This window comes from Nerophis lumbriciformis, linkage group LG21, assembly GCF_033978685.3.
Source record: "Nerophis lumbriciformis linkage group LG21, RoL_Nlum_v2.1, whole genome shotgun sequence".
NCBI classification, from domain to species: domain Eukaryota; kingdom Metazoa; phylum Chordata; class Actinopteri; order Syngnathiformes; family Syngnathidae; genus Nerophis; species Nerophis lumbriciformis.
In genome coordinates, this window is record NC_084568.2 from 15,550,609 (window position 1) to 15,573,740 (window position 23,132).

At 40.8% G+C, this 23,132-nt stretch overlaps 1 protein-coding gene across 1 annotated transcript; it reads right to left on the reverse strand.

The window, feature by feature from the left end:
- Positions 1-1,203: 1,203 nt before the first annotated feature.
- onecutl (one cut domain, family member, like) lies at positions 1,204-16,901 on the reverse strand. The gene is made up of 3 exons (XM_061982849.2): positions 16,692-16,901; positions 15,309-16,427; positions 1,204-6,494 (listed from the first exon to the last, which is right to left on the reverse strand). The coding sequence occupies exons 2-3, from the start codon at positions 16,294-16,296 to the stop codon at positions 6,184-6,186; spliced, it is 1,299 nt and encodes a 432-aa protein (XP_061838833.1). The 5' UTR covers positions 16,297-16,427; positions 16,692-16,901; the 3' UTR covers positions 1,204-6,183.
- Positions 16,902-23,132: the final 6,231 nt, after the last annotated feature.

The window sequence follows — 23,132 nt, forward strand, 5'->3', positions numbered from 1 at the left end:
AACTTTAACTATAGTCTGGAAAATAATAGTATTCATCCAACATTAGCTTGGGTCAATTCAGTTAGATTTGAAGCATTTAGCAAGAATCGTATTTATTTTGACTGATATACGACACGTTCTCTTGGAATTCCGGAGACTATTGACCCCTATTGATTTTGCCAATCCTCACGCTGGCATCAAAGCAAGAATTGTATTGATTTTGGCCGCTGCTTGTCAGAGCGTGTGCAGGGTTGGCTGAAAGAATGCTGAGTCTCGCTGGTTACAAATGACTTTATTGTTTTAGTGCAACATGACAACAAACAACATGAGGTATTTGAAGGGCTTCCCCCCCCACCCCCGCCGTGATGGACGTCTCGGCGGCAGCGGGAAGTGTTTTTTGTTTTTTTTATTTCAATCTTTTACAAATGTGTAAAAATAGTTTGCGTGGTGAGCGATTGTTTGGTTTGTGAGGACAAGAACAGGCAACGTTGATTACAGCAAGATCCTCCTTGCTTGGATTGTCACCTTCTTTTTTGGTCTGGACATTTATTTACACGCCACACCGAGTCGACGGGAGCGGACTGGACTAAAGCTTTGGCTGGACGCGGGCCCCCCCGCGGGGGGTCCGGGTTGGGATTGATTCCAGCTTTGTTTGGTTTTTTTCTTTTCTGGACGTAAAAGGCAATGAAGACGCGGAAAAACGGACACACCCTGACAGCATGGAATCTTTGGTTACACAATATCTTCTCACACGTTGAGGTAGATGGCTCAAGTCTTCATGTTGACAACGAGGGGGGACACACAAGGGGTCTCGGGGATGGGGGTCCATGTCTCAGTTCCACCATGACAAGAAAACGTCATCATCACTGGCGTTTTCTAGGACGCAGCACTTCATCATCTTTGGTTCTTTATTCAAATTTTTTTTTTTTTTAATCAAAAACATTTGTTATGCTTTCAGTTCATCCTGGGTCGAGGGGAGTACTTGGGGGTGTTGCTAGAATGTCCCAGAAAGTTCTCATTAACTGAATCTTTAATCACATGACACAGCTTGTCCAGCAGGGGTCAGCACACTCACCTGTTTTAGTCTATAAAGTACCCTCCCCTCCCCACACCCCAGCATGCTTACATTTGTTCAACATTAATATTTAATAACACCCGCACCCATCATCCTCCTTCTGGAAGGTTCCACCTCCTCTCTGATCTCCCGCCCCCCCCCCCCAGGAAGACAATGGAAGCATTATTGTAGCAAAACTATGATGTCAATCTGTGCCTCTGTAATATGATTTACTACTTTGTGTGACTGTATCTCAATATGTGTGTGTGTAAAAAAAACAACTTGCATGAGTGGGTGCGTGGCGCCAACTAGTGACGAGTGTGGAGAAAGGAAAGGTGACGTTTGCGGACAAACAATTATTTTTACACGTTCAGATCGCTCCACGGACGCACAAATCCTGCAATACAGTGTAAAAAGACAGCCAATCAGAGTCCCGCATCACACAAATCTGATCACACAGACACACACATTATTTTTTACACACACACAAACACAGATCAAAGTATGAACACACAAAACACGCACACAGATTGAGATACAGACACACAAATTAAAAGCACACAGACTGAGATACAGACACACAATTTAAAAGCACACAGATTGAGATGCAGACACACAAATTAAAAGCACACAGACTGAGATACAGACACACAAATTAAAAGCACACAGATTGAGATGCAGACACACAAATTAAAACATGCAAACAAATTGAGATACAGACACATGAATTAAAAGCACACAAATTAAAATATGCACACAGATTGAGATACAGACACACAAATGAAAACATACACACAGATTGAGATACAGACACAAATTAAAACACACACACAGATTGAGATACAGACACACAAATTAAAAGCACACAGATTGAGATAGACACACAAATTAAAAGCACACAGATTGAGATACAGACACACAAATTAAAAACACACAGCTTGAGATACAGACACAAATTAAAAGCACACAAATTAAAACATACACACAGATTGAGATACAGACACAAATTAAAACACATACACAGATTGAGATACAGACCCACAAATTAAAAGCACACAGATTGAGATACAGACACACAAATTAAAAGCACACAGATTGAGATACAGACACACAAATTAAAACACGCACACAAATTGAGATACAGGCATACAAATAAAAAGCACACAGATTGAGATGCAGACACAAAAATTAAAACACGCACACAGATTGAGATACAGACACACAAATTAAAAGCATACAGATTGAAATACAGACACACAAATGAAAACACGCACACAAATTGAGATACAGACACACAAAAAGCACACAGATTGAGATGCAGACACAAAAATTTAAACACGCACACAGATTGAGATACACACACACAAACTAAAAGCACACAGATTGAAATACAGACACACAAATTAAAAGCACACAGATTGAAATACAGACACACAAATTAAAAACACACAGATTGAAAAACAGACACACAAATTAAAAGCACACAGATTGAGATAGACACACAAATTAAAAGCACACAGATTGAGATACAGACACACAAATTAAAAACACACAGCTTGAGATACAGACACAAATCAAAAGCACACAAATTAAAACATACACACAGATTGAGATACAGACACAAATTAAAACACATACACAGATTGAGATACAGACCCACAAATTAAAAGCACACAGATTGAGATACAGACACACAAATTAAAAGCACACAGATTGAGATACAGACACACAAATTAAAACACGCACACAAATTGAGATACAGGCATACAAATAAAAAGCACACAGATTGAGATGCAGACACAAAAATTAAAACACGCACACAGATTGAGATACAGACACACAAATTAAAAGCATACAGATTGAAATACAGACACACAAATGAAAACACGCACACAAATTGAGATACAGACACACAAAAAGCACACAGATTGAGATGCAGACACAAAAATTAAAACACGCACACAGATTGAGATACACACACACAAACTAAAAGCACACAGATTGAAATACAGACACACAAATTAAAAGCACACAGATTGAAATACAGACACACAAATTAAAAACACAGATTGAAAAACAGACACACAAATTAAAAGCACACAGATTGAGATACAGACACACAAATTAAAAACACACAGATTGAAATACAGACACACAAATTAAAAGCACACAGATTGAAATACAGACACGCAAATTAAAAGCTCACAGATTGAGATACAGACACACAAATTAAAAGCACACAGATTGAGATACAGACACACAAATTAAAAACACACAGATTGAAATACAGACACACAAATTAAAAACACACAGATTGAGATACAGACACCCAAATTAAAAGCACAAAGATTGAGATACAGACACACAAATTAAAAACACACAGATTGAAATACAGACACACAAATGAAAAGCACACAGATTGATATACAGACACACAAATTAAAAACACACAGATTGAAATACAGACACACAAATTAAAAACACAGATTGAGATACAGACACACAAATTAAAAACACACAGATTGAAATACAGACACATGAATTAGTACACAGACATGTGAATCGGATTACAGACGCACAGATTGCAAATAGTTTTGCTACAATAATACTTCCATAGAAGACTCCCTAAAGCGCCCACTCCCCTCTCCCCCCATCTATGTGTGAAGGTCTGTCCACGGAGAACAGGGGAAAAAACTGGAAGACGATCAGTCTTTGGAAGTCTTTTAAGCGTGGCTGGAGCGCCCCCCGGTGGAGAAGTCTGGACAAGAAAATGGGGATCTTCCTGGAGGACGAAACACGAGTTCTGGCATTGACACTCTAAGCCAGGGGTGTCCAAAGTGCGGCACGCAGCTCGTTTTTTTATTAGCCCTCGGCACATCGTAAAAATTAAATGAATTCTTTGTTACCGAGATGTTATTAGCAATGCTGTCAAACGATACATTTTGAAAATCAGATTCATCACACTTAAATTTGGATTAATCATGATTTAATCACAAGTATTACCAGTCGCAAAAACCCGCTTGCATGATTTTAATTAAATTAAAAAAAATAATAATACCTGGTCACGAATGCAAATGTATTGTTAAAATAGCAAAACAAATTGTGATTAATCTGCGTATTTACGTGATTAATGCAATAATTTTGTGGTTAATCGCATGAGTTGACTCGTTATTTTTGACAGCCACAGTTATTGGATAACACTCATTTCTTTGGCACCTATAACACACTTCCCAGCAGGCACAAGACATTGATACCACATTGATTACACGCACATGTCCTTTAGAACTGACTTTGAAACAACCTTGCAAAATAGTTGTTTTGGTAAAGTGAGACAACGTTGACGTCCAATGTTGGATCCACGTTGTTGGTCGGGAACTGACCAAAATTCAAAGGTCAAATCAACGTCACAACCTGACATTGAATAGACGTCGTCAAAAAGCATGTTATTTCAACGTTGTGTTTGTGTTGCTCACCGTCAGATCTTAATTCAACCAGTTCTCAACGTTGTTTCAATGTCTTATGCCTGCTGGGCTGGTTTGCTTTTAGCATCTGCAATGCACAAAATGTATCAAAGTGACCCCCGCATCCTTCGATTGTATTGGGAAAAGGTTTGGACACCCCTGTTTCACGCGGTTGTGTGTGTGTGTGTGGGGGGGGGGTTCTTATCAGAGAAGTTCTGACTATGTTCAAGTCAGTTTGACATTTTTTGCGGCCTCAAACGGTTTAATTAGATTAGCAACTTATAAAATCAACCTAAATCTTGTTTGGGGCCACAAAAAGGAGGAAGTGATCATCTCCATCAAGGGACCCTCTTGGAACTGAGACCACTGGCAAAAGACTCGACAAGGCGACGGACACGGGAGGGGGGTACTGTCACGACCACCCAGGGACACAAGCATGTGACCTTGAAGCTCGGCCTTCAAATTATTATTATTCATAATATTATTATAGTTCATTAGCATTATTAATGCATGTTACTCGTTAATATCACAACATTCAGACAAGCTTTGGCGCAAAGAAAGAGGAGCAGGCCTGTAACATCACGGGGAGGGGAGGGGGCGGGGCTTCGATACATTCAAGGAAGCAACGTTCATCTTTGGTATTACGATGGGAGTCTACAGCTAAAAGTGCCCATCAGAAAAAAATAAATACAGAAATCAATAAATAGCTAAGTCAATAAATTAATTAAAAAACAATAAATAGTCAAAGAGTTATAAATAGTATTGATCACCCCAGTGAGCTTTTGGCTATAAGGAGGCGTGTCAAAGCCGTTCCTTTGTGGACCAAAAAAACAATGACGTTGTACCTCGGCGGGGCTCGGAACAAAAGCCGCCCCGCAGCGCCACCGTGTCGCTAGGAATCCTGCTGTGTGCTTGACATCTGTACAAAAACATCACATTCCTTTTCCTGTAAAAAAACAACAACATTTAGAGAGTAAGGACAACAAAACGAGTCCGTCTAGTCTAGTGGAGCTCCTCCCCCTTCTCATAGCACCTCCCCCTTAAAGAGCTGAGATCTTTGGATTTTCTTTTCGGTTCGGACCCGCGAAGGAGTTCCGTCTTGGCCGCTGTGATTCATTCATGGCCGGGGAGGGGGGAGGGAGGGGGGGTGCTCCTGAAAAGATTGATTGACAGCTGCGAGTCGGAGACGCTCCATCGCCATGGAAACGCATGCGTTAAAAAAAGGAGATGGCGAAAAACCAAAAGCCGCCCTGGTCTTCCTCTTCCTTCTTGATTCTCGAGGAAAGACAGGACGCTACCAAAAAGGGGGGAGGAGAGGGGGGGGGGGTCTTTGGACGACGGCGTTTGATTGAGGAAGTCGCTCATCACATGTGAGCAAATGGCTCCTCCTGATTAATCAGGAGCGCCGAGGACTTGAAGGCGCACCAAAGTATGCTTGCTCCTGATTGGCCGAACCTTCAGCCTCTCTACTCTACGAAACAAGATGGCCTCATGAAAGGACTGTACATAGCGGGACCTCCCGCCCCGCCCTTGTATCACTCTGGCCCCTCCCACTCGGAGGGCGCCGTCCACTTTGGTTAAAATCTCCGATCCCGGCTGCGTCCGTCCCTGCGGCCGCCCAGAGGACGTACATACGGGCCGGTCTCCGCCTCAGACCCGTCCGCCGCCCCCCCCTGTCCCCGCCCGCCATCACGCCGTGCTGCAGGACACCGCCGAGGACGAGGCGCTGGAGCCCGAGGACCCCGTGGAGGAGGGGCGGCCCTCGTCGGCCCACTTGTTGAGGTTGCGGCGGCGGGCGTTCATGAAGAAGTTGCTGACGGTGGACAGCTCCAGGCCCAGCTGCTGAGAGATGGTCACCTGCAGGTCCTTGGTGGGCCGGTGGTTCTCCCGGAAGATGGCCATGAGCGTGCGGCGCTGGAGGTCGGTAAACACCAGCCGGGTGCGCTTGGGGCCCTGGTTCCGCTCCAGCTTGCTCTGTTCCTGCTCCTTCCGCTTGCAGGCTGCACAGAAAGACGCATGAAAAGGAGGCCGGCTAACGAGGACAAGTGGATTAAGTGGAGGGAAAGTGGATTTGTGGAAAGAAAAGCCATGCGCTCAGCAAACTAAAAGAGACGAATCAGCAGCTTGTGTCAGTGAACGCATCACGCCGCGCCTCTGAAAGCTTCTCGATTCACACAATCGCAACAACACTCCTGACACGACGACTACACTTTGTTGTGCGGCCCAATCACACACCGCTGAGTCGGCAACAATCACTAATTGATCCTTTATTGGACGCTTTGGAGGATGGGGGCTTAGAACATCTGTGAAAGTTGGACAATTATCTAAAACAGGGGTGTCCAAAGTACGGCTCGGGGGCCATTTGAGGCCCAAAGCTAATTTTTAACGGCACATTCTAAAAATACTATTAAAAGAGAAGAAAAAACCCCCATAAAAAAGTAAAATATAATGATAATATTTGAAATATTTTAAAAACTTTTAATGGACGGAATTTATTCTAGACAAGACAAGTGCGGCACGTCTTAATATGGCCCACGTGATGTCATGAGTTCAAAAGGGAATGTCATTATTGCTGCAAACATGCTGCCATCTTGTGGACAATGTGAGTAATTCAGTTCAATGACCATGAATCGTGCGGCGAATCGAACACAGCACATTTCTACATATATGACCCAATGCAAACAACTGTCCCTGGTCACGGCGCAACAACAAACAAAACCCTAACACAAAAAGTCAACACACACGGTCACACATAACATAACTTGCTCACTGAACTATGTGGATAGTATAAAAAAAAACGTCCACCTGCCATAAACATTTTTCAAAATCACACTCATTTAAATCCAATACAAAGAATGATAGGAAACATGCAAAACGTGATTTCCACATTTATCCATGTTTAGTGCATTTTGGCTGCTTGATATTTCTAATTGATTAAAAAACTTTAAGGAGGTCGTCATGGAAGTAAACAAGGTAAAAGAATAACCAATTATATTAATTATACATCCATTATATTAATACAATGTGTACACACACGCACATGTATATACATGTATGTATGTATATATATATATATATATATATATATATATATATATATATATATATATATATATATATATATATATATATATATATATATATATATATGTGTGTGTGTGTGTATACATGTACATATATATGTATATAAATAGACATACAGGTATATATGTATATATATGTGTGTATACATATACATATATATGTATATAAACAGACATATAGGTGTATATATACACACACATGTATACACACACACACACATATATACACACATATGAATATATATATACACACACATACTCACAATATATGTGTGTGTGTATACTGTACATATACATATGTACATATATATGTAAATAAACAGACATATATATGTATATATATATACAAACACACATATATACACACATATAAATATATACACACACATACACACATATACATATATATACACATGCATATATATATATATACACACATACATATACGCACACATACATTTATACACATATACAAACACACACACACACACACACACATATATATATTTATATATATATATATATATATATATATATATATATATTGCATTGCATGCATTTAGCTTTCGACCACATTTTTTTAGACCAATGCAGCCCCAAGTCAAAACGTTTGGACACCCCTGATTTAGACAATTAAGCTTACATAGTGGAAAAATGTATGACTTATTTTTAACACTTTTACAAAATCGGCATAAAACTTTATATCGACAGATAGATCTGAAGTTGAGCTATAGATTTAACCGTTGTAAGTTAAAACAAAAAAATTCACACAATGTATGAATTATTTTTTAAGTTTTTATTAGTCCCGCCATTTCGGACCCCCAAGAATTTTTGTGTTTAGTTTTTTTAATGAAATAATGAATCAAAATCATTGTTGTCATGAATTATTGACCTATTTAAGCCTCTTACTTATTTCACATCAAATATTCCACTTAAAAAAAAAATGGGGGGAAATATATGGCATATTTAGTTTTTTTTAAACATAAAAAAAACTATGCTTTTGTTGACAAAAAGAACACAAAATGTAAAAAATCCTCCAAAAAAAACTTGGCTCACCAAGTATCACCATTATGACCAACATTAAAATACAGTAGCGTGGTAGATCTAAGTATTCATTAAAAACAAGGCCATCGTTTTATTTACCAAGTATATTCAATATATTTGGCCACTGTAACATTACACAGAGTTTTAAAAAGTAACACTGTGTTCGAATAAAGACAAATAAAACACTAACATGTAAATGCTGCCTCTTTGCAGAAGGCTTTGCGCTGTAGACAGGAACAGGAAGTAGGTCTGAGCGATGCGGAAGGACGACAATTGTGTGGATTGAGCAATAAAATGTTGATATATTGTTACAAGAAAGTAATTATTTTATACAGGAAAGAGTAAAAGTTGTCAGAAATAAGAATACCGAAGTAAAGATAAGTAAGCATGATATATTATGAGGCGTGGCTTGGTTTATTCATTGATGTGAGGGGGCGTGGTCTGTTGCATGACAGTACTTCTAATAGTATTGTGATGAAGGGGCTGTGGCTTACTCAATACAGTAGTGATGTGTCAGGGGGCGTGGCTTGTTCTATATAGTAGTGATTAGGGGTGCACAAAACAATCAGTTTACACCCGAACTGCAATTCTTATCAATTCTGATTCTTAATTGATTCATAGTTTTCACAAATTCATAAAAAAAAAAGTAAATCTGGATGCTGAATCGAATTGTCACCCCAGGAATCGGATCGAATCGTTAGATCCACACCTCTGGTACTGTAAAGGGGTGTGGCTTGTTCTATACAGTGTGACATGTTGTGAGAGGGCGTGGCTTGCACTATATAGTAGTAATGTACTGAAAGGGGGTGTGGCTTGCTCTATATAGTAGTGTTGTAAGGGGGTGTGGCTTGCCCTATATAGTAGTGATGTACTGTAAGGGTGTGTGCCTTGCTCTATATAGTAGTGATGTACTGCAAAGGGGCATGGTTTGTCTATATAGTAGTGATGTACTGTAAGGGGGTGTGGCTTGCCCTATACAGTGTGACATGTTGTAAGAGGGCGTGGCTTGCGCTATATAGTAGTGATGTACTGTAAGGGTGTGTCTTGCACTATATAGTAGTGATGTACTGCAAGGGGTCATGGTTTGTCTATATAGTAGTGATGTACTGTAAGGGGGTGTGGCTTGCTCTATACAGTGTGACATGTTGAGAGAGGGCGTGGCTTGCTCTATATAGTAGTGATGTACTTCAAGGGGGCGTGTTTTGTCTATATAGTAGTGATGTACCGCATGGGGGCGTGGTTTATCTATATAGTAGTGATGTACTGTAAGAGGGTGTGGCTTGCTCTATATAGTAGTGATGTACTGCAAGGGGGCGTGGTTTGACTATATAGTAGTGAATCACTACTATATATAGTAGTGATGTACTGTAAGAGGGTATGGCTTGCTCTATATAGTGGTGATGTACTGTAAGGGGGTATGGCTTGCTCTATATAGTAGTGATGTACTGCAAGGGGGCGTAGTTTGTCTACATAGTAGTGATGTTCTGTAAGGGGGTTCGGCTTGCTCTATATAGTAGTGATGTACTGAAAGGGGGCGTGGCATGTCTTTTAACTAGTGATGTACTGTAAGGGGGTGCGGCTTGCTCTATATAGCAGTGATGTACTGAAAGGGGGCGTGGCTTGTCTATTAAGTAGTGATGTACTGTAAGGGGACGTGGTTTGTCTATATAGTAGTGATGTACTGTAAGGGGATTGGCTTGTCTATATAGCAGTGATGTACTGAAAGGGGACGTGGCTTGTCAATATAGAAGTGATGTACTGTAAGTGGGTGTGGCTTGCTCTATATAGCGGTGATTAGGGGTGCACAAAAAATCAATTCACATTATCAATCCCGATTCTTAATCGATTCATGTTTAAAAAAAATTATTAAAAAAAAAAAAATTCTTTTAATTGTTACATTTTTTTTTTTTTAATATGAATCCATTTTAAATTTAGTTTTTATGCCATTTCCATGCAACCAGAAGAAGCTTTTCTGAACTGTAACCTGTTTTGAAAAAGTTTCATTATAATTATTACACCAAATAATACATTGCGAGAATCGGTTTAAATTGAGAATCTATTCCGAATCGACTCGGCACTCCAGGAATCGGATCGAATCGTTAAATACCCAAATATTCACATCCCTTGTACTGTAAGGGGGCGTGGCTTCTTCTATACAGCAATGATGTGTGTGAGGGGGCGTGGCTTCTTCTATATAGTGGTCATTAGGGGTGCACAAAAAAAACAATTCCCATCCGAAATGCAATTTTTATCAATCCCGATTCTTAATCTATTCATAATTTTAAAAAATTCATTAATACAATAAATGCATTTAAAAATGTGTACTGCAAGGGGGCGTGGCTTCTTCTATACAGCGGTGACATGTTGTGAGGGGTCGTGGCTTGCGCGATACAGTAGTGATGTACTGCAAGGGGGCGTGGCTTGTCTATATTGTAGTGATGACTGTAAGGGGGTGTGGCTTGTTCTATACAGCAGTGATGTGTGTGAGGGGGCGTGGCTTGTTCTATATAGCGGTGATTAGGGGTGCACAAAAAAAACTATTCCCATCCGAAATGCAATTTTTGTCAATCCTGATTCATAATTTTCAAAAATTCATGAAAAAAATAAATACGGTAAATAAATGTGTACTGCAGGGGGGCGTGGCTTGTCCATACAGTAGTGATGTATTGCGATGATAGCAATGTAGGATTTATGGCCCGTTGTGGGGGGTGCCCTCGCCTCCCTGGCTGGCCATGGCGGCGGCGGCCAATAAGTAAATGTTTCCTACCACTGTAATGGTGCGTAAGAGGCCCGCAATCATCGTGCTATAAATCGGCGGTGGCGGGCTGACATAAATACGAACCCACCCCCACCCGGGCGTCTTATGATCGTGGGAACGTGGTCTAATCGTGATGTATGCTGCGTCTCGTGTTTCTCCAACGTGATGTGCATCTCTGTAGCAACCCCACCCCCACCTCAGGGCGGCTCAACCCCCCCCCCCCCCCCCCCCCCCCCACTGATTTGTGGGGCCAGCGGCTGATAGAAATTATTGATTAAATGTGTGCAGCTCAGACTTGTCGACCCTGCCAGGCTGGTTAACCCTTGCAGGGCCACACCGTAGGGGGGGGTTTGCGGGGACGAAGAACAACAACAATCAGGTTTATTTGCGCGTGTGACTCCCCCCCGATATGCAAATGAGGCCGTCGCTGACCTTTACGAACGAGTGCCGAGCGGCGGGCCATCAGCGACCACTCCAGCTAAAGCGCGCTGATCTTTGGCGGCCGTCGAGAAGGCGCGGACCCTCGTCTTGAGCATGCTCCGCATAAGGTTACGGCCCCTGATTGCCTCCTGCCGGGCGCTGGAGGACGCCGTGGCGGGTAATCCACACAAAGACACTGCGGATAAACGCCAGGCTCAGCGCCGACGTGTTTGGCTACATGCCTCCGCGGATAAACGCTCGTTGGGGCGGACAACGTGGCCGAAGTGCCATGGCGTTCCTCGGAATTCTAATTCCTGTCTCAAACGGCGACGGCGGCGAGTTGCTCTTTCTAGTGGAACTCAATAGACGCTTGCAGTTCGATAATTAATCAATAGATATAAAAAAAAAAGCGTTATAATTCAAATATACAAATGATTAATATACTGCAGGTGGAGAGCGCTCTCAGAATGAAGGGACGTCACTGACCAAGCACCGCCATCGCCACTCAGCGAGCACACCAATCAGGGATCAATAATTGTTAAGCAATCATTCTGATTGTCATCCGCCACACGTGTCCCCCCCCTCTCGGACCCCCGCTGTGCACGTGCATGTGCACATATTCTCACGTTGCAGCGTGTGTGTGCGCTCCCTGCAGAGAGCACGGAGGCGAGCCTGTAATGGCCGCCGTGTCCTCCATCCCCAAAGACAGGTCACATGACCATGGAAATGTACAATTTGCTCGAAATGTTAGCTTTGTTCATCGCCAAGCTGATCATGGTCGAATGTAACCAAGTAATAACTCTCTCGGATTGGTCAAAAGCCCCTCACGTGACGACAGGGCGCCATGTTTGCTACCAGGTGTGAAACCGAGTTTCAGCTCACAGCGCCTCTGCTGGTTATGACAGGCACTGCACACACTTTTGACTCCATGGGTTGTGGACAGATAACACAATCGATCAATCAGTCAATCAATTATTAACAATAAATCAATGATCAGGCCCATCACTAATTAAAAACACCTCCTGAAAATATATATTCCATAAGAACCAACTCAGAATGTAAACACAATAGAAACAAATGATGGATACCAACTGCTACACAAAGCCTGTGAAATACTTACTCATATTTAAATAACCAGTAGAACCTCAAACTAATATTTCAATTAACCAGTAGAACCTCATACTAAATGTTTAAATACCTAGTATAACTTACTAAATGTTTAACTAACAAATGGAACCTCATACTAAATGTTAAAGTAATCAGCAGAACCTTATACTAATAGTTCAATTAACCAATAGGACCTCATTATAAATGTTTAAAAACCGAGTAGAACTTCAAACTAAATGTTTTATTAACCATCCATCCATTTTTCTACCGCTTGTCCCTTTTGGGGTCGCGGGGGGTGCTGGAGCCATCTCAGCTGCATTCGGGCGGAAGGCGGTGTACACCCTGGACAAGTCGCCTTACCCGTAGAACCTAATACTAATAAATAAATTAAATACTAGAACCTCATGCTAATAATTGAATTACTAGTAGAACGTTGTACTAATTGTTCAACTAACCAGCAGAACCTTATACTAATAGTTGAATTAACTAATAGAACCTCATACAAAATGTTTTAAAACCAGAAGGACTTTATACTAAATGTTTAAACAACCAGTAGAACCTCATACTAATAATTAAATTAAGTAGTAGAACCTCATACTAATAGTGGACTTAACTAGTAGAACCTCATACTAAATGTTTAAATAACCAATTGAACTACTTATTGGATATTTGACTAACCAGCATAACCCTATTTTAAATGTATAATAACCAGCATAACATCATGCCAAATGTTTAAAGAATCAGTACGACTTCATACTAATAGTTTAATTCACTAGTGGAACTTCATACTAGTTGTTTACTGTAAATACCCAGAGTAACATTATGCCAGGTGTTTAAATAACCAATAGAACATCATACAAATAGTTGAACTAATCAGTAGAAAATCATACTAATTGTTTATATAACCAGTAGAACCTTATATTAAATGTTCAAATAATTAGTAGAACCTCATACAAAATGTTTAAATACCCAGTAGAACTTCATATTAAATGTTTAAATACCCAGTAGAACTTTATGGTAAATGTTTCAATACTCAGTAGAACATCATACTAATTGTTTAAATACCTAGTAGAATGTTATAGTAAATGTTTAAATATGCAGTAGGACTTCATACTATTTTTTTAAATACCCAGCATAACTTTATGGTAAATGTTTAAATACCCAGTAGAACTTTGGAGTAAATGTTTACATAACCAGTAGAACTCCATATTAATTGTTTAAATACCCCATAGAACTTTACAATAAATGTTTAAATACCCAGTATAACTTTACACTAAATGTTTAAATACTAGGGCTGCAAATCTTTGGGTGTCCCACGATTCGATTCAATATCGATTCTTGGGGTCACGATTCGATTCAAAATCGATTTTTTTTTTCTCGATTCAACGCGATTCTCGATTCAAAAACGATATTTTCCCGATTCAAAAGGATTCTCTATTCATTCAATACATAGGATTTCAGCAGGATCTACCCCAGTCTGCTGACATGCAAGCAGAGTAGTAGATTTTTGTAAAAAGCTTTTATAATTGTAAAGGACAATGTTTTATCAACTGATTGCAATAATGTAAATGTGTTTTAACTATTAAATGAACCAAAAATAAGACTTATTTTATCTTTGTGAAAATATTGGACAGTGTGTTGTCAAGCTTATGAGATGTGATGCAAGTGTAAGCCACTGTGACACTATTGTTAATTTTTTTATTTTTATAAATGTCTAATGATAATTTAAATGAGGGATTTTTAATCACTGCTATGTTGAAAGTGTAACTAATATTGATACTGTTGTTGATAATATTCATTTTTGTTTCACTACTTTTGGATTGTTCTGTGTCGTGTTTGTGTCTCCTCTCAATTGCTCTGTTTATTGCAGTTCTGAGTGTTGCTGGGTCGGGTTTGGTTTTGGAATTGGATTGCATTGTTATGGTATTGCTTTGTATTGCTTTGTTGGATTGATTAATAAAAAAAAAAAAAAAAATAAAAAAATAAAATGAAAAAATAAAAAAATAAAAAAAATAGATTTTTTTTAAATGAGAATCGATTCTGAATCGCACAACGTGAGAATCGCGATTCGAATTCAAATCGATTTTTTCCCACACCCCTATTAAATACCCAGTAGAACTTCATACTAATAGTTTAAATACGCAGGAGAACTTCATACCCTTTGTTTAAATACCCAGTAGAACTTTATAGTAAATGTTTAAATAGTCTAAAAACAACAGACTTGTTCCAAGAATCTTTGTTGATGTTTTAAAGAAATATTTTTCAAACAACAATAAAGTCAACAATGAAGACTTCAATCACTCATCGGTTCTACTGAGACCTAAAGCGCCCATGAAGAATGTGTGTGTGTGCGTGTGTGTGTGTGTGTGTGTGTGTGTGTGTGTGTGTGTGTGTGTGCTCACCCTCCAGGCGTAGCGAAGCCATCCTCTGGAATTCGGGCTCCTGCAGCCAGCGGGACATCCTCTTGAAGGTCTCCCGGCCCGACTTGAGCTTGGCCCAAGGTTTTGGGTTCCTCAGGAGGTCGGAGAGCGTTCCTTGCGAGCGACACAGGACGCGCTCGGCGAAGATGGCCTGCGGGATGCTGTACCTCTTCAGCTCCGTGATGATCCTTTGGGCCACGTCGCGCGTGTTGATCTCCTCGCCGCCGCCGCCCTGGGACCCGGCCATGTCGCCCGGCGAGGACGCGGCGGAGGAGAGCGAGTGCAGGTGGTCGGCCATCTTGGAGGCCTGCTGGCTGTGGTGGTGGGCCTGGTAGTGTTGGCTGTAGATGTGAGGGTGGTGGCCCACCGTGTGCTGCTGGCCGTCCATCTTGTTCAGCTGGTGGCCCACAGACATGTCGGCGCCGCCCAGGCCCGGCGGGGACATCTCGCGGCCGAAGTCGGACGTCCTGCAGAAGAGGCTTCCCCCGTGGACGTCGTAGCCGCCGTGGAGCATCTGCCCGCCGCCGCCGCCGCCATTGGAACTGGTGGCCAGGCCTCCGTAGCCGTGCATGGGCGAGCCCAGGCCCGGGGCGGCGGAGGGCGGCGTCAGGCTCTGGGCCATGGCGAGGTCTTTGCCGTAGGGGTTGTAGAAGTTGGCGCCCAGACCCCCTCGCTCCTCCCGCATGAGCGTGAAGCTGCCGATGACGTTGCTGACGGGCAGGCAGGGGTGGTGGTGGTGGTGGTGGTGGTGGAACTTGTCGTCGAAGGGCTGCAGGGGGGTCAGCGTGGTGTACGTGCTGCCGGACCCCGACGGCGAGTCGCCGCTGTAGCCCAGCGCCGACATGGAGTGCTCGAAGGCGGGCGCCCGGTGCTCGGGCTCCAGCTGGGGGCCGCCCAGGTGGGGCCGGGGGAAGGCGGCCGAGAGGTCGGAGTGAGCGTGGGCCGACATCTCTCCCAGACTCCCGTCCATCCCGCAGCGTCCAGGTATCGATCAATCGATTGATCAGCCGCCGTCCAATTAATGATGTCGCCGCCTTAAGTACTTCCTCGGCGCCGATTGGACCAGCTGACACTTCCTTCCCGCCGGACCCTTCTCTGTGCCTGCACACGCACACACGCACGCGCACACGCACGTTACAGCAACAACAACTTACAAGGATCGAACAGCAGAACGAACGCGCGACTCGTGCCCGCGTCCTCATTCGGACATGTCATCTGGCGCATGCGCAATTACGGTGTGTGGGTTTATCCGTGATTCGACGCCACGACAACAATAACGACGGTGAAAAAGATGACGACACGAAGCCATGCTCGCACAGTCAAACGATTAATAACGGAGGGAAAGGATTTTTTTGTTCCTCTTACCGTCACTGCGCGCCTCTCGGTGCGCGTCCACGGCTGCTGCTGCTGCGCGTCCTGGGCATCTCGTGCACACCATCCGAACCTCCGCGAACCTTTTCTTTTCTTTTTTATTTAAATTATATTTTGTTCCTCGGACAATCTTCTTGTTCTTGTCGTCTTCTAGCAGCTCTGCTCGTCTTTCATTATCTCCTGAGATTGTCCTGCTGCTCTTCCTCCTCCTCCTCTTCCTCCTCGTCCTCCTCCTCCTCCTCCTCTGCTACTTCATCGATCCGATCGCCAACTCCCCCACCGCCCCCCTCCCCTCCCCTCCCCTTCCCTCCCCTCGGTGCGTCACGGCCTTAAAATCTGACAGATGTGCGATGAAATTCCTTCTCCAATTAACCCTTTCCCTCCCGGGGGGAGACACCCCCTTTTTTATAACTTTCTTTTTTTAAATGTTTTTTTTTTTTTTTAAACCGAATTAGATGGAACACAATCACGTACTGTGTCTTTAAATGTGTACCCGCCGCACGCTCATGAGCTTTTGTTTAAAAAAAAAAAAAAAAAAATCAAATGTCCATTTATTTATTTAGGTACGTGAAGGCAACATAACAATATTATTGTCCCTATTAAAGTGCGCGCGCATATTAAAGACACAGTAATGAAACGTGTCTTCGTCATTTTAATGTACACTAAATAAAACATGTTTTTATTCTTATTTAAACACACCTAATGTAGGGTTTATCGGGGTGTGTGTGTGCGTGTGTGTTCGACAAAAACGTGCGCATGAGCAGACGCCGCACGATCGATCCCCGCGTGCATGCAGAAGGAGCTTCTAGGTCAAAGGTCAAATTAACTTTTATTTGTACAGTACATTTTTCTTTCCAGAAAAAACGTCGTTGTGGGAAAAAATGCGCATGAAATGTTTTTAAATAAAACCTTTATTAGATATATAAATATTTATATATTTACTTTATTAGATATATAAATATTATTTATATATTTACTTTATTAGATATATAAATTGATTGATTCATTACAAGCAGCCAAAAGGTGAAAGGTCAGAGGAGGTGCAGCGACCCCACAGACCACAAACAGGTTTTCATTTGTATTTGTTTACATTTCCTTAAGGTTGTTTATATTCAATATTAATAACGAAGTCTTTAATAATAAAATAAACACACACATTTAACGTTCGTATTGACTTTATTGTGGCATTCAAACACACACACACACACCTGCGATTATGACGTCACAACTTTTGAGGCAAAAATACAAATATTCCATGCAAGAAAATATGACAAAGACAAAGTCATCTCACATTTCTTAACAATATTGTCATTTATTTGTTACATATTATTATCATATATATTCTCATTTTCCGTGCGTCAAATGAATGTTCACAATTCAAACTCTCCAGAGTCGAAATGAAAATCTTGTTGGTTCGTTTGGCAAGAAGAAAAAAAATAATTCATTTTATTCAAAAACAGAACGTAAATATAAAAATTTGACACGTAAATATAATAATATAACATTATTGACGCATTCAAATATGATGATAATAATGTCAGGTAACAAATGTTTTATCACGGAAGAGAGAGAAGTGAGATATCTTTATTATCAATATTTTCACATTAAAATGTCATTTTCGTTTCTGCAATTATTTTATTTCCATGAACGAAAATTGACAACATGTTCCAATTCACACTTTTTTTTGTTTTGAAAATAATAATTGGATCAATATTACCCAGACGCCCTTTTGAAATAACAGCATTAGAAATACTTCCAATATTCTGAAATGTTTTATTATTCCTTTTAGTTGTTTTTTTATTTTTATTTTTTTATTTCTGCTGCTTGACTGAGCGATCGATGACGTGACGCACGCACGCGCGCACACGCACTAATCAATAAGGTGCATTCATTTGGATTCGACGGGGGAAAAAAACAAAGAACCTGCGAGAAAATGTAAAAATAAATCTTGGTGACTTCACGATGCTAATAATTGATTATTCGCTCAGGAGGTTTATCACAATTCATATATCTTATTAATCAATAAAACGTGAGGAAAGCCAAAAATATAAACAATTTAAATAAATACATGCGAATTATGAAAGTAAAACACACTGAACGAATACTTTAATTAATACCTGTCAACAAAACACAGTATTATTATTATTATTATTTTGTTTAGCTTATTTACGTCTATTTAGAATAGATTCAATTATCAACAGCAGTCAAAATACATAATTATAATTATTACAGATAAAAATTACAATTCATTAAAGTATAAATGACAACAATTCTCAAAAATGGTATATAATATTATTGGTAATATTATTAGCAATGTTCAGTAATTGTGTTTATTTGTACCCCCGCCAAAAATATTAAATCCGTTTCTTTCTTAATGTTGCCATATAAAAATACATTTTATTAGGTACACGTCATCAAATAAGTGTTCCCAATATTTGGACCCTGGTCGCACCAAAATAGCATTTTGAGTGGGTTGCAGTGATAACATTAAAGGTAAAAATAGTAATAATTAGCTGGTGTCAAATGACAATATCAGTGTTGGTTTTTTTGGCGTCTTATTAGATAGTGTACCTAATCAAGTGTCCTTTGTGTCCGTTGAGCAGTGACGATTGATCGATGCATTTTTGAACAGCGTCTCTTTGCCCGTTTGCATATAATGTGCAAATATGTAAATTATCTGCATGCTAATTACCCAATAGCAGTGTATACATATATGTTTTAGCTGCCGGGGATGATGCTCATAATGTTTTTAAATAGTGTTACACTTTTGTCAAAGTTATTATCAGAGTTAATTATGTCGACTCAACACAAAAGCTAATCATTTAGATTTAGTAGTAGTAGTAGTCATTTTATTTCAGACCCGGGGGATCCATTTCACAGAAAAATAAACCATACAACGATACAACCCAAATAAAAGAAATATAAGCAGAAAAAATAAAATAAAAAATAAACCTTTTTACAATTACTTTAATTGCATTTCCTATAAACAAAGGTCATCATTTGTACAATACGCAGACAACTTTCTCATGGCAGAGTGTGTGTGTGTGTGTGTGTGTGTGTGTGTGTGTGTGTGTGTGTGTGTGTGTGTGTGTGTGTGTGTGTGCTTTCTGTGCAGGGGAAGAAAATACACACAATTATTTTGTAAAACAAAAAGTTATACACACCACTGACAACATTTTCCAGCATTTACAAACAAAACAATAAAAAAAAATAAAAAATGATGTGATAATTCACGTTTTCTTTTTTACTTTTTTGAATTATTTTGCAATTTTTGAAAATAAAAAATCCCCCTAAAAGGAAGAAATTATGGTTATGTTCAATTAAAAAAAAAAGTTTAAAGGGGTGCTGTAAAAAAATAAAAAAATAAACCGATTTACATCTTAATTGCAATTTTTATTTATTCCAATTCTAAAACAATTCATCATTAAAAAAAATGAAAAAATAAAAAAAATACGTTTTTATGGGACATTTCTGCGCCTACTTTTATTTATTGTTTATATACCAGATACTATATTGTGAGAATCAAAAATCGTTTCTGAATGGTGAGTTGGAAGTTTGACTTCTCTCAAAGTTTTTATTGCTTCCATAATCGAATCCACACCAACGATCAAAAGCATGCAGACATGCTAACAACACGAGCTAACAGGTAGCAGGAGGACACGCCCACCGGCACGTACCTCGCTCCTCATTGGCCAACAAGTGAACCCGCAGGACACCACCCGCCCTGGGCGCCCGTGGTGTGCTATTCAAGCGCTCCCAGAGCATTACAAATAACACTTGATGAAGAAGCTGACACTTCCTATGGCATCAAGGTGTGTGAGTGTGTCAAATTGTGTGTGTGTGTGTGTGTGTGTCAAAGTGTGTGTGTGTGTGTGTTGGCCTTCTCAGGCCTCCCCTTCTACCAGCCCTCCCACCCCTCCTCTTCCTCCTCTCCCACCTTTTCATGCCTCCTCTTCCTCCTCCATCATCTCTGCCATTTTTCTCCATTCCTTCTTCCGGCTCGCCCGTTAAATCCCTCCTCTTTCACGGCGGCCGCCGTGCGTCCGCGGCGAGAGGAGGTGAAGAGTATGCGTGCATCCTCGTGCACACTCTTCACCTCCTTTTCTCTCTCTCTCTCTCTCTCTCGCTCGCTCGCTCGCCCGCCCGGCTTTAATCAGCATGTTAATAAGAAAGGTAACTAATCAATACGTTCAATGGCCGCCCCTTGCCGATTGATACCATCCCCAGCCCCCCAACACACACACACACACACACACACACACACACACACACACACACACACACACACACACACACACACACACACACGTGCAGTAAAAATGTTAACCGTAACAAACTTCACATGACCTTTGACCCCAGCCAGGCCTCACACATCCATCTTATTCAAAACAATGAAAGGATGAAAAAAAAAAAAGGAGGAGCTAGCAGGAAGTTTTGGTCGTGACGTCATTGCAGGAAGTGGATTGACTTCCTGGTTGTGGTTTGTCCCCAGCAATGCATCATGGGTGCTGAGTTTACTTGCCGAACTTCCCCTCACTGGGAATGAAATGTCACAACTTTGCAGTCCTGGATTGTAAAGTCAAACATGGATGAAGTCCATCCCAGGTTGGAATACAACTTCCTCCTGATTTCCTGGAAATTAGTTCTCATTTCCTGAAACTTCCTGGATCTTCCTCATGACTTCCTGAAACTTCCACCTGACTTCCCGGATCTTCCTCATGACTTCCTGGAAATTCTTCTTGACTTCCTGGACTTTATTCTTGACTTTGTGGATCTTCCTCTGGACTTCCTGGAAATTCTTCTTGACTTCCTGGACTTTATTCTTGACTTTGTGGATCTTCCTCCGGACTTCCTGGAAATTCTTCTTGACTTCCTGGACTTTATTTTTGACTTTGTGGATCTTCTTCTGGTCTTCCTGGAAATTCTTCTTGACTTCCTGGACTTTATTCTTGACTTTGTGGATCTTCCTCCGGACTTCCTGGAAATTCTTCTTGACTTCCTGGACTTTATTCTTGACTTTGTGGATCTTCCTCCGGACTTCCTGGAAATTCTTCTTGACTTCCTGGACTTTATTTTTGACTTTGTGGATCTTCTTCTGGTCTTCCTGGAAATTCTTCTTGACTTCCTGGACTTTATTCTTGACTTTGTGGATCTTCCTCCGGACTTCCTGGAAATTCTTCTTGACTTCCTGGACTTTATTCTTGACTTTGTGGATCTTCCTTTGGACTTCCTGGAAATTCTTCTTGACTTCCTGGACTTTATTCTTGACTTTGTGGATCTTCCTCTGGACTTCCTGGAAATTCTTCTTGACTTCCTGGACTTTATTCTTGACTTTGTGGATCTTCCTCCGGACTTCCTGGAAATTCTTCTTGACTTCCTGGACTTTATTTTTGACTTTGTGGATCTTCTTCTGGTCTTCCTGGAAATTCTTCTTGACTTCCTGGACTTTATTCTTGACTTTGTGGATCTTCCTCCGGACTTCCTGGAAATTCTTCTTGACTTCCTGGACTTTATTCTTGACTTTGTGAATCTTCCTCCGGACTTCCTGGAAATTCTTCTTGACTTCCTGGACTTTATTTTTGACTTTGTGGATCTTCTTCTGGTCTTCCTGGAAATTCTTCTTGACTTCCTGGACTTTATTCTTGACTTTGTGGATCTTCCTCCGGACTTCCTGGAAATTCTTCTTGACTTCCTGGACTTTATTCTTGACTTTGTGGATCTTCCTTTGGACTTTCTGGAAATTCTTCTTGACTTCCTGGACTTTATTCTTGACTTTGTGGATCTTCCTTCAGACTTCCTGGAAATTCCTCATTACTTCCTGAATCTTCCTTCTTGGAAAATCTTCCTTACTTTGTGAATCTTCCTCCTTACTTCCTGGATCTTCCTCATGACTTCCTGGAAATGATTATTTACTTCCTGAATCTTCCTTCTGACTTCCTGGAAAGTCTTCCTGACTTCGTGGACTTTATTCTTGACTTTGTGAATCTTCCTCCAGACTTACTGGAAATTCCTTATTACTTCCTAGATCTTTCTCCTGACTTCCTGGAAATGATTATTTACTTCCTGAATCTTCCTTCTTGGAAAATCTTCCTTACTTTGTGACTCTTCCTCTTTACTTCCTGGATCTTCCTCATGACTTCCTGGAAATGATTATTCACTTCCTGAATCTTCCTTCTGACTTCCTGGAAAGTCCTCCTGACTTCCCAGACTTTATTCTTGACTTTGTGGCTCTTCCTCTAAACTTCCTGGAAATGATTTTGTCCTGACTTTGTAGATCCTACTTACTTCCTGGATTTTCCTCCTGACTTTCTGGACATTCTTCATTACTTTCCGAATCTTCCTTCTGACTTCCTGAAAAATGTTCCTTACTTCCTGATTCTTCACCCTGACTTCCTGGAAATTCTTCATCACTTCCCGAATCTTCCTTCTGACTTC

What these genes read in the sequence shown, in the direction of transcription:
- onecutl (XM_061982849.2), bottom strand. Translation starts at nt 16,296, where the DNA reads ATGGACGGGAGTCTGGGAGAGATGTCGGCCCACGCTCACTCCGACCTC. An exon ending in GGCTTCGCTACGCCTGGAGG is followed by an intron (nt 6,495 to 15,308) that starts GTGAGCACACAC and finishes CTTTCTGTGCAG; the next exon opens with CCTGCAAGCGGAAGGAGCAG.